Source organism: Anolis carolinensis, chromosome 2 (assembly GCF_035594765.1).
Source record: "Anolis carolinensis isolate JA03-04 chromosome 2, rAnoCar3.1.pri, whole genome shotgun sequence".
NCBI lineage: Eukaryota > Metazoa > Chordata > Lepidosauria > Squamata > Dactyloidae > Anolis > Anolis carolinensis.
Window position 1 is genome coordinate 95275563 of NC_085842.1, and position 12875 is coordinate 95288437.

Genomic DNA, 12875 nt, shown 5'->3' on the forward strand with positions numbered 1-12875 from the left:
TGCAAGTCAGATGTTCCCACCTCTACATCTTTAAACTTACTCGCCCAATGATGCACAGTACTCACATCTACACAAACAGCTTGCATTCTCTGATGAATCTCCTTTGGGGTGACTTAAGACATTGCTTAAGTTGCATTGATTGACCGTCTGCGCAGGGTTCCATACTTCGCACTTTAACAACACAACTCTTCAATGCTAAAGCTTCCCGCCAAATGGAACTGCAGAGGAGAGTCTACTGAAAAAGCCGATCCCTGCCGCATACCAATACTGACATCTGTTGAGGAATTATGAAGGTGGAGGCATTACTTTTCATTCAACCCTCGTATATATGTGGCTACACACACACACACACACACACACACACACACACACACTCTGTTTCCCCTAAATAAGACATCCCCAGAAAATAAGACCTAGTAGAGGTTTTGCTGAATTGCTAAATATAAAGCCTCCCCCGAAAGTAAGACATAGCAAAGGTTTTGTTTGGAAGCATGCCCGCCGAACAGAGCACCAGAGCATGCAGGATTGGTAAATGTACGTACCATAAAGTGCTGTACATGGAAATATTGGTAGTAACAAGAAATTCTTGATAGGATTCACAGTTTGTCTGGTTATGCTGGTTTATGATGACAACTAATGTAAAGTATATAATAAATGTTCATTTTTTTTGTTCAACAATAAATGTAAATTCTTCATGCAAAAATAAGACATCCCCGAAAATAAGACCTAGAGCATCTTTGGGAGCAAAAATTAATATAAGACACTGTCTTATTTTCAGGGAAACACAGTACACACACACACACATATATAGAGAGATCACATTTTTGTCAAAACTTTTTTAAAAAATCCCTAAACTCAGTAGATATAGAAATATTTCTGAAAGTTGGGGGGAATTATCCCCTCTTATGTCATAGTATAGAAAATTCAAGGAGATAGCTCTTGTAGTTTTGTTTCTCTAAAACGTTGTTTATAAAAACTTTGAAAATTCTCCCAAAATTTGTGGATAAGTGAAACATTCTGAAATTTGATGGGCTAACAGTAGTAAATGTCCTCTACCATTGTAGCAAGCTTTACCCCAATAGCTATAAAATGAGGGAGAAAGAAGCCCCTAAAATTTCCCCACTTATGTAATTTACTATCATGAAAAAATAATGAAATTTTGTTACTGTCGTTACAGTAATGAAAGTTTTACTAACTAAACTTTAGAAACACTTTAGAAACAAAATGCCAGCACCCCCTAATTTTGTAATGACTTTTGAAACATTTTTATCAATTGCACATACCTAATATTTATCCTTCTTAATATACTTTTTTTCTTTAAGGCTTTAGGGTGTGCAACTAAGCTTACACTATTCCTGAGCATAGGCATCCTGCAATCAAACTGTACTGTCAGCACACTGGATGATGGTTTTTTAGGGATCAGTGGATATGTATTCAATTTAGTATCTAATTTGTTGTATAGTTGTCATCTTTTAAACAAGAATTTAAATTATGATTATATGTCTAGAATGCATTTAAAACTGGCCGCACAGAACCTAAGAAAGAGATACATGGCACTACCATGTGCTGCAGCAAGTGGGACATCTTTCAACATTGTTTTCCTTATACATTTTAATGTTCTCTATGTCCTGTTGTATGTATTTTTGTATGCATTTTTAATCAGATGATTGCATTGCAAAAGTAAGAAAAGTACAAAAGTAGAAATATGGGTATATTTTAACTTGCAGAAGAGAAAATTAAAATGCAAATTCATGTATCCCAGGCCATGTTCAGGGCATTTCTTTTCAGATCTGTTCCAACTGCAGTCTGCAGAAAGTAGATCTTCATCGTAAATGTAACAAACATTCTCAACCTTATGCACTAGAGCTAAAGAGCTGAAACATTTCAGCTTCTGACTTGAGTCAAATCGAATAAAGGTCAGTCATACCTTCTCATGCAATGCACCCAACAGCATTTAACTGTGTCTGTTGTGCACGGTGTCTTGAGAACAAATGTTGCCTCAGAGCATTGAAATCTAGTCTGCATGGAAGATGACTCTGGAGAAGTAAGTTTGTATAAGCACTCTCTGAATAGAGAAGATTAGCCATTCTTTGAGCATTCTCTCCCTAATATCGTCATGACCTTTGTGGGACTAAATACAGACAGCTTTACTGTTATTTATCAATATCAATATTAGCTGGCCCATCGTGCTGTAATGTTTCTTTGCCAATAATACACATCTTTGTTTTTGTGAAATGGAAGAGGTTTTGTCTTAAAGGTAAAGTTTGTTGCATCTCTCTACATGTTTTGTGGCTTTCTGTTCTCGTCCATTTGTTTGGATAAATGTGCAGCATGCTCTTCTCAGATTCCCATTAACAAGCAGATTTATGCTCATACCTATTCTGGAAGGGAGAGGAGTGATATTAGCCAAGGAGAGCAGCTTTGATCTCTTTGTGTTAGAAGGTACTTTTTCTTCCTCCTCTTTTCCTCCTCTATTTTTTATTAGGTTTCCAGTTATTAAAAAGCATAGACACAATACAAATTAAAGTTCAGGGTTGTTAGAGGATGGATGGATTTCCTTTTAGAGCACATGTCCATAGAGTGGAGATATGTGAACAGATTTTCAATTAAGCACCAATACCCAGGAGAGATCAGCAGGAATGCTCAACAATGTCATAAAGATCCTTGGCATTACAATTATCACCAAATGGATTAGCAGTTATTGAACATTTGTTCATGTATTAACTGGCTCACCTGCCTTAGCCTTTCCCAGCTGAAATGCTCTTGAGTATACATTAAAAGCTGTCGGACTCCTATGTTAATATCTCAACACCTCAATTAGTGTTATCAGAGCAGACATTTGTTCACACTCCTGGTTACAAATAAGTAAAGCTTCACCACCTTTCACACTAGGCAGATCTCTTGGGTAGGATAATTAAATAATGAGTGAAGCAAATGACTGTGGAACTGCTGCAAGTTAGAATGATTTTTCATGAAAGGTTCATTTCAGTTATATGGATTTTTCTGAAACCTAGAATACCAGTTAAAATTCAAGATAGTTTAGAGAAAGCCGCCCTGAGTCCCCTGATGGGTGAGAAGGGCGGGGTAGAAATGATGTAATAAACATAATGTTACTCAGAAGAAAATTAGATTCTCTCTGCAATGATAACACAATGATGTGCTATCATTGCAGAGTAGTGAAAGGGAATTGCTTTTCTTGGTCACTCCAGGATAAATTATAAAGCCATGCTGATAAATCTAGGATCCACCTTTACTGAAAGAATTATATTTCCACCCTACATTTCAACAGACCAGAATCTGAATAGAATAGTTTCATCACTAATCCATTCTAACATAGATTTTACTGTGGTTGTTCATTGCTCATGTGTCATAGTAATTTTTCATCCAACAAACATTCCTGAATTTATGTTTACATTATCTTCTCAGGCTAGATGTCAAAATTCACTGTCTCTGATTTCTTAGTCCTTGCTATCAGAATGATTTTAACCTTGTGTATCCTGGAGGATGAGACAAGCTGGGGAAAATTCTAGCTGTATCAGTTTATTTTATCCAGAGCAAAAGCCCTTAAGCCCAAGACATGCAGTTCTAGAAGTTACCCCAAGTGAAACCATTTCAGTGGCTCCTTCAGTAGAAATGTGGAGTCATGCTCTATTATTTCTTTAAAAAACAAACAACTACAGTAGAGTCTCACTTATCCAACATAAACGGGCCAGCAGAATGTTGGATAAACGAATATGTTGGATAATAAGGAGGCATTAAGGAAAAGCCTATTAAACATCAAATTAGGTTATGATTTTACAAATGAAGCACCAAAACATCATGTTAGACAACAAATTTGGCAGAAAAAGTAGTTCAATACGCAGTAATGCTATGTAGTAATTACTGTATTTATGAATTTAGCACCAAAATATCACGATATATTGAAAACATTGACTACAAAAATGCGTTGGATAATCCAGAACGTTGGATAAGCGAGTGTTGGATAAGTGAGACTCTACTGTACCACAAAACAAGCTGTGCAGGGATGGGTGCTAGTTTCCATAGAAACTTTGTGCGAATAGAGCTCCAGTAGGCAGGCAGGGGTACCTACCTTACATGTGTGCAGAAAAGCCAACAACTAAGCTTGAGTGCTACTCGTTTTCTTGTAATGTCTGCATGTAGGGTGTAAACTAATTCTCTCAGTTTTAGCCTTGTGACAGAAATGCCATACTATGACACTCAACTTATAAAAGTGATTGGCATTATGCACCAGCAATTTGTGTGTGTGGGCAGAAACCAGATTGAGTCAGTTAGTCTCTTAGGGCCAAACAAAATGTTATGTGGGAGGTGTGTGACTGGATCTTCCAAAGTAATTTCCTTTTTCTAAAAACAGATCATTGGGGCAGGGGAGGAGGGCATCTCTCTGCATTCTTTCTGCCTTGTGATAATTCCTGACAGAGGACCACCCTGGCCATTAATTATGCATAGGAAAACATTTGTTCAGTAGCCACAGGTCCAGGGTTAAAGTATTCTATCAGGCTATATATGATTTACAATGTGGCCTGACCTTTAAAAAATTACATTCTCTTTGTTACATTGGTTTTGGTTCAATGGGATACAGAGAATTATTATTGTTACTCCTCCATATCCATGGATCCTGCATCCATACCTTGAAATTATTAAACAAACCTTGACTTTGCCATTTATGTAAAGGACACCATGTTCCTACAACATTGTATATAATGGTACTTGATCATCTACAAGCTTGTGTTCTGCTGCTTCAGAGCATATAGAATGATAAACTGGATTCAAATGGAAAAAATAGAGATTTAACCTAAATGTCAAAGAGAACTTCCTAATGGTAATCATCAGGAAGTTCTTTTTGATATTTAGTTAAATGTCTTATTTTTTACATTTAAGAAAGGAAGTTTGTGACTCAGGTGGTGATGGACTTTACTTAGGATCATAGAGTTGGAAGACACCCCAATGGACATCCAGTCCAATCCCATTCTGCCATACAGGACCATAGAATCAAATGGCCAGTGGCCATCCAGCCTTTGCTTAAAATCCTCCAGAGAAGTAAACTCCACCACACTCTGAGGCAGCGTATTTCATTGCCAAACAATTCATTCCTTCACTGGAGGACTTTTATCAGAGGTTGAAAGTGTTGTAGCCTGGCAAGCATTGGATGAGCTTTCTGAGTGCCCAGAGGATGAGGAAGGGGATGATGGGTTGCAAGCTGAGGAGTCTGCGGAGTCTGTGGAAGATAGCAGGGGCCTGGACAGAGATATTTTGGAATTTCCAGGCTGTTCCCAGCCAATGGGAGAAAGTGATATCAGTACCCAGGAGAATAGGCCAGAGTGGCCTTCGGAGGAGAATGTGGGAGATGAAGGTATTTCCAGATCAAATTGCCTTGAAATTAGTAGGCAGAATGTTAAACAAAGACAAACTCGCTTTTCTCAGAGGCTTAGAGATAAGAGAAAAAGCAGGTGTGTGCGAAGTGATGTCATGGGAGGGACTGAGGCCTTTTAAGTGGTTTCTGGGCTCTCTTGTAAAAAGAGGAAACAGCACCTGGTTTCTAATCCTAAGTTCCTGGTTCCTATATTTCAAGATTCTTGGTTTGATTCCTGTTTATGACTTCATGTTCTTGGAGGTTTTGCCTTTCTTGTGTTCTTATTTTCATGTTTATTGATATAACTTTTGAATAATATTCTGCTTGAGGATTCTTTGCTTTGTGTTAACTCAAGACTTTGTGGATTGTTTTTTGATGCCTTGGTTCAAAAGCTGATGAACTCTTGATCTTGTTCAGAATTACTTTTGGTACTTTTGCTGCTTCTTTTCTTTGACTTACCTTTTTTCCTTTTATATTTATTTATTAATACACTTCTACTTATTGGATTATTCGAACATTGTGTGGTGTTGGGTGAAAAGGTGTTCCAGGGTGACAGTGCAACAGTATGACATTCTCTGTGGAGCATTTTAGTTTGTTATTCCTCCATGCGAGAAAGGACCTTTTTTTTTGGGGGGGGGGGGGGGTTGTGGAAAATTAAGGGAACCATCTTCTTTCATTCCCTACAATTGAGGTTCTGTGCCTTTCCATCATCATCATCACCTTTCCCCACTTCTATCTGACTTCTCTCTGTTTTTTCTCATTGGGAGTCAGGTAGCACCCAACTCCTGAAAATGCAGTCTCCCCTCCATTTCCCTCTGCTGGCATAACAGAGTCCCACACGCAACCACTGGATGTGGCATTGCATCATGTGATGACCTCCATGCGACAGCATAGAGAAAAGTTAGAGAAGACTGTGTGGGATGAGGTCCTAAATGGGCTTTGGGTTTCCCTTCAATTTTAGGACAATTCCACCAAATATGAGCTCAGTCATAATTCATATATAATAAGTCTTTGCGCTCATAATTACCTCTGCCAGGCTATAGTTCCTCAAGAACTCAATATGTTGATCGCTCAGGACTAAAACACCTCTGCTATTTACACAGATTTGTTTTAGAAAAATTTGGTGTTCAAATTATCGGCAAGAATAAAATTGATATCTGGATACATGTAATGCATAATTGGACCTCTTCTCTTTTATAAAATCAACATTTACTACTGGGAGGGTGTGCTGTGCATCCATGTTTTCACAGAATTCTTAGTAAAGCAGTTAACTTGGCCTTCAAAGAGATAGCAAAGGTGTTTCAGCCGCATAAGCTACCATTGATCCCTGGATAATACAACTTCTTTGGAAAATCAAAGAAAATGTACAGAAAGTTAATTTCTAAAAGAACTTAAATATGCTGGAGTCAAAAAGTAAGAATCAAGGTTGCAAGCTCCAGATGCAGGAAGGTCAAAACCTAGAGGACTAGAACACATTAGAAAGTTCTTCATTTGAAGCCTACTTTGTAGCCAAAGATGAAAGTTAGTTCCCTAGAGAAAATAACGCAATACTTTCATTAAAGCTTGAGAGTCAAACCTAGTCTCCTTCCCTTTCACTATTACATTTTTGATTGTGTGGCCTATACTGGATAATTGGGGAAGCTTTTTGACTGCTGAATGCCTCTACAATGAAAAAGCAGCTTCCCAGCAATGCAAATTACAGTTCATGTTGAAGCTAAAAGGCAACAGGTGAATACAAATAAACAGATGGGAGACACCCAAGGGAACAGTGAGATTAATTTGATAAACACTCTAATCCCAGAGTCACAGCACAGCAGCTGTTTTGCTATGGACGATATTTTATGCATCAGAGCAAACATATGATCTGTAAATGGATTTGCGAATTCCATCCATTGCTTTTTGCAGGCAAGTCTGCCAACTTGCACACTGCTATTACCACCTTGGGTCCCTTTTCTACAACTAGATTTTTTTTTGTTACTATGCAGTTTTTAACAAACACTTGACAAACATTGTGTGCCATATGCAAAATTGATTGCATTGTTTTATATTACTCGTAATTTGAAAGAATCAATAGTATTTTCAGACCTCTTGCTGATAAAAATGCTTATCATCACCAGCAAACCAAAAGCTGGCACCCTGGAAATAGGAATTGCATCCATGATACCCTTAGCTCTGGGAATGTGGGAGGAAATTAGAAATGGTGAGAGTCAACCTCCAAAGCCATGTCCTGAGTGAAATGCTTGGGCTAAGGATAAGTTTTTCTAAGGAATAAAGAGATTGAACCAGGAGGTCAACCATTCTTGGCTCTCAATAAGGATTTATTTGAGGTTGTTATATCACAGATCCTAATGTCTGAATCTAGCATGCTCATCTAATAAAACTAGTTTCATATTTTGAAGAAATAGAGTTTCAGGTAGGAAGCATATGAAATTAGATCTGTGAAGCACAATTTTAAATATGATGGAAACAAAACTTTCAGGGTTCAAATGGTAAGATTTATTTAAATTAGTTTTCTTTGTAAGTCATTTTAGTGGTAAAGTGTATTGGAATACACTTTGATTCAGTTCAAGAAAGTTGTTTTTGAATAATCCTTGTGGTCTTCTTGATGCTGTAAAATATTTTTATTCATCCAATTATTTTAAATAATCCATTAATGCTTTTTAACTGAAGATTTGTTAACAAAGGTTCCTCATTTCCATGCTTTATTCCTAAATTTTGTTGTAAATTTTTTTATTGTTCTGTATGGTATTTAAATGTTATGTCTGTCTGTTATGCAATGGCTACAGAAAAGCCAGCACTGTGTAGTGGCTTGAATATTGAACTGACTGGAAAGCCAAGTTTGAATCCCCATTCAGTCATGGAAACTCACTGGGCAAGTTAGACTAAGTCAGAAAAAGACGAAATTACTTGAAAGCAAACAACAACAACAACAACAACAACAACAACAACTACAGGCAAACACAAGTCTTATATGTTTCTGTTCAAATAGAAAACTCAAAGAAAAATCAGCATCAAGAAAATAGGTCAATTTCAAAAATATCTACTATAAAGGTCAGCTTCTTGTGTCTCTGAAATCCCTTTGCTTCCATTTCATTCTCACACCTACTTCAACATGCAAAGTGTGCAGTTTCAGTAAAACCTAAAATACCATGAAGAATTATTTATTTATTAGGGTATAAAGAATCGTTTTACTCTTCAGTGCATCACAAGTTTCTTTGTTGCTTTATTCCTGTATCAGTAGTACTTGTTGTTAGCACCAACCTTGCTCAAGATGGCATTCAGTCGCTCTGCTTCACAATCCACCACCACAACTCGTTCCTTCTTCTTTTCCAAATTCAGAAACAGTGTTTTGTAGTCCTTTTCTGTTGCTGTCATGATATTGACAGCTGTCACCTGCCAGTTTTTCTCAGCAGCTGTATCCAACACTTTTTGAAGAACAGACAATCCTGTGGGGAGAGAAGAATAGATTTGGGTGAAAAAAGAGTAATAAATGCCAGTATTAATTATAACGAACAGTTTTTGTGTTGCTTTCTTATTTCCAACAACAACTACTTGTAACACAGACTTTTTTTTGGACAGAACTTGGACAAATAATTATTTTCAACTACAAATCCTAGAATTCCTCAGCAAGCATGAAGAGTGGTGGACATTAGAAACTCACCTAAAAAGTAATATTTCTTATTTGTTGCTGGCAAAAGCCCTTTCACTTTGCACAATAAATTAAATAATGCTTATCGCTGAAGAGTAAAGAGTGCCTTGCTGTAAAAAATTGGATAACCGGAGTGACCTGAAGTATCCTCCTCTATGTCTACCCAGTATGACCAGTCTGTGATGTAAATTGATACATTTAAGGATGTTTCTCCACATCATTTTCTACCCAGAGTCCTCTCTTGATCTTCCAAGATATAACTAAGTTAAATCAGCACCTTGAGATAGAACCTCATCAGATGGGCAGGGGTAAAGCATGGGATGGGGGGGGGGGAGTGTGAGACAGTGGAGGAAACTGTCAGGCTCTTTTCCCTCCAGTCAGGGTCCATTCTCTGCCTTCCCACATTGCCTCCACCTTCAAATCCATCTTTCCCTGCTTCTCCTTCACATTGTTCAATGAGGAGTCAGGTAAATACTCAAATCCTCCAGGGGCAATCTGGGCTCCACTTCTCTCCAATGTTGGAATGAAGCTCCACTGAGTTCCACCAAAAGTTGCCCTGCATCATGTGGTGGGATCCACAGGACTTTGTTCCAGCAGCAGAGACAAGCAGGGAGAAGATGCTCCTCTCTCTGCATCTACTGTTGTATCTTAGAATAGAGTTCCTATACTGATGCATTTTTGTTCCTTAAATCAAGGTTTCTAATCAATTACACTTCAGCTGCCATTGTTGTATCCTATGGAATCCTGGGATTAGTAGTTTAGTGAGGTCCCTTAAAATTCTCAACCATGGAACTTTCTTAAGTGCTTCTACAAACCCCAGGTTTCTATTGGAAGAAGCCACGGTGATTGAAATGGAATATAATGCCATAATTATTACTTGCGACCTCATCAGAATCTCCATGCATCGGAATCTCCATGCATCATGGGAAATCTGATAGTGCTCAGGGTGGGGTGTAGGGAGTTCATCACCCCATGACCCACATTGCCCAGCTTCCTCCCTACCTCATCCCATGGTGGGAAGTGTCTGCCACCTGGCTTCCCCATACTGACCCCAATTGAATATGGGACACATCCTGTGTTGCCACTGAGCCAGTATGAGCCAGTTCTTCTATAGTTTTACAATGGAGCCCTGCCAGAAGCAGCTCTGTGTCATGGAATGGGAGCCAGCTAGCTCCATTGTAAAACTATAGAGGAACGATCACATGCCACTGAAAAGTACATTGCCTGATGAGGTCAATAGTCCCCCCAATTGTATCAATTTGGTAGGGACAGTCTTGATTAATTCTCTGTTGTCCTACTTTTTCAGTTGCTTTTAAAATGTCTGTCTCTTCCTTCTCCTCTTGCTTTGCCTCTTTGTTTTCTGGTTTACTTCAGTTGCTCCAAATTGAGTTTAAAGTATAAAAGTAATTTGCACTTAATGGATCACATTTTGCTACACTTTTAGCAACTTTTGTCTGTTTTAAGCCATGAAGATGCCTTTTTTTCAGACAGGTAATTAACTTGAAGTTGATGAAGTTTACCTGCTAGCTGATACAGCCTTCTTATAAGATTAAAACAGACAGTGTTTGTGTGTATGGAAAACTGTCTTCATGCAACTAGTGGTGTGGAGAGCATTTTTAACAACAACAAAAATGCAAAAAGTTTTATGAGGGTACAAGAAGGCCCTGGGGGTTCATAAACAGCATGGGGCTGCATGTCATCCATGGGCCACCTTCCCCCTCTTTGGTTTGTATATAAAACACACGCACTCTATCGGCAAGCCTCAGTTTAAGAACAGCATGACAGTAACCGATGCTCATTGTGTACTACTAACACTTCATATTTTCTATGCAAGGTAGATCATAATTATTACCTCTAAACTGAGGATGCAACATACAGGGTTATTTAATGCAACCTACATTCATAGCAGAAATGAGCTTGGAACCCATGGTCTTAGTGGTTCCCAAAGCTCCACCCCAAATTCATCCCCATCTTGAATTCTGCCTTGTATCACTATTTACTCGCACTCACCTCGGTCAGCATCATAAATGTATGTAAATTTCTGGCACTTGTAATATTCTATAACACTGATGAGGGCATCCTGAAGCTCTGGGCGCAGCTGAAGAACAAATTGGTTAGAAGTCTCGACGGGGAAGCTGGGTGTTACAAAACAGACATGGAGTGCCCCACAGAAGGATGTGAGCATGTTGACAGTTCTCCTCTCATAAAAGCCAAAGATAGCGTAGACTCCCTTGGAGAACTGTGAACAAACTGGAAGAAAAAGAAAAAGCATGTCAACAAGGCAATGGGAAAATACTAGACATCATTCCATTTTATTCTTTTGTGAGTCATTTTCCTTTATAATGTTACAAATGTAGCTATCTTTCAATATCAAGGACTCTGTTAATAAGTAATCAACTGGGATACTTCTCTGCCATCAAAAATATGGTATTTTGAGTATGAATTTGCTGAAGGCTTTTTAATCCTTGAATTTGTTCAACTGCACAATCTTTCTCTCTCTTTCTTACACACATATATTTTGTACAGGATACCTTTATAGTCTCTAAGAGGATTAAAATCCAGGAGACAACTTCTTAAATAATACTCGAAGTAAAAAGTGGCAGAATTAAATGTGTCTCAACACATTCCTCCAAGGAGAAAAGATGCCACAGAGGTCCTAGTCAGTGTCATCATAAAACACACTTTGGGATTAAAAGATGATCCTCCATGTCATATCCATTCACAAAGAAAACGTGATTCTGCAATCTAGTGCATTCACTGAATATGGGTAATCCTTTTGTGTTAGCAGTTCATTGTACAATTGGCCCTCCATATTTATTGGTTTAACTTTTGCTGATTTGATTATTCACAGAATAAACTAATGTGGTGTGATGACTCATGGGCCATGTAGTCCCATTCCTAGTGCTGTTGTGACTGACGAAGAGGAGAACTTGGGTTTTCCTCCATTTCAGCCAGAAAGGGAACCATTTCAGCCAGAAATTGAGCCTTTGCACCTGCAGGAGGCTTGTCTTCCAGAAATCTCCCAAACAAGCCCGGAGTCAAGTTCTCCCCCTTTTTCGCGCCGTAATTACATTCTCCAGCAGAAAGGAGTGCAACAGGCTAATCGCAGGAGTTTGAGAATAGCAGCAAAGCATTCAGATGATTAAAGCCTGTTCCCATGAGAAATTTTAGGGAGTCATACATCTGGACACAGAGATTGACTTTCGTTTCTGGTTCCCCAGAGAAGTGTTCTCTGGTGGGGAAAACAAGGCCTATTTAGGTTCCTTGCTCCCGGAGGGATCTTGCGGAGTCAATTCGTCAGCAACTGGAGTAGTGTGTGTGGACAGCTACTCCGCTTCCAAGCCTTTGTTCCTGATTCAAGCCTTCGTTTTCCAGCCTTGTTCTTCCACGGATTTTGCCTTGCTTTCCAAGACCCAGCCTTGCCTTGTTTCCCGGATTTTGCCAAGTAAATACCACGGATCTTGTCCTTGCTCCTCGTTCCTTGCTGCCTTGTATCCAAGCCTTGTTTTCCCAAGAATCAAGTTACTTCCTAGCCTCGTTCAAGTTCATGGACTAAAAGACCTTGTCATCTCCCCTCACTTTGCCTGGCAAAGTGAGTGTTTCGGTTATTGGATTACAACTTTGGACCTTAATATTTCATATTGGACATTGCTTCTTTGGACTAATTTTGACCTTTCCTGAAAGGTCTACTCCTGGACTAATTCATACGCTTGCTTTTATTAACTTTACATATTTCCTTAATAAAGATATTAGATAGATTCTGGCCTCTGTGTATGGTTATTGGTGCTCTGCTGCCTGGGTCCTGACAGTTTGACTCCGCCACCCTAAGCACCAATTAACCTAGGCCAGAATGTC

At 38.7% G+C, this 12875-nt stretch overlaps 1 protein-coding gene across 8 annotated transcripts in view; it reads right to left on the reverse strand.

Annotated features, from left to right (window-relative positions):
* Nucleotides 1-12875, reverse strand: part of gria1 (glutamate ionotropic receptor AMPA type subunit 1) — a 331557-nt gene that overhangs the window by 145180 nt on the left and 173502 nt on the right. For all 8 annotated transcript variants that reach the window (XR_010002705.1, XM_008116336.3, XM_008116335.2 and 5 more), the window contains 2 exons: nt 11031-11270; nt 8633-8817 (listed from right to left, as the gene is read on the reverse strand). Coding sequence is in view for 7 of the 8 variants with exons in the window: in XM_008116336.3 (XP_008114543.1) it covers nt 8633-8817; nt 11031-11270 (425 nt within the window). In the remaining variant the exon portion in view is untranslated. The remainder of the gene's footprint in view (nt 1-8632; nt 8818-11030; nt 11271-12875) is intronic.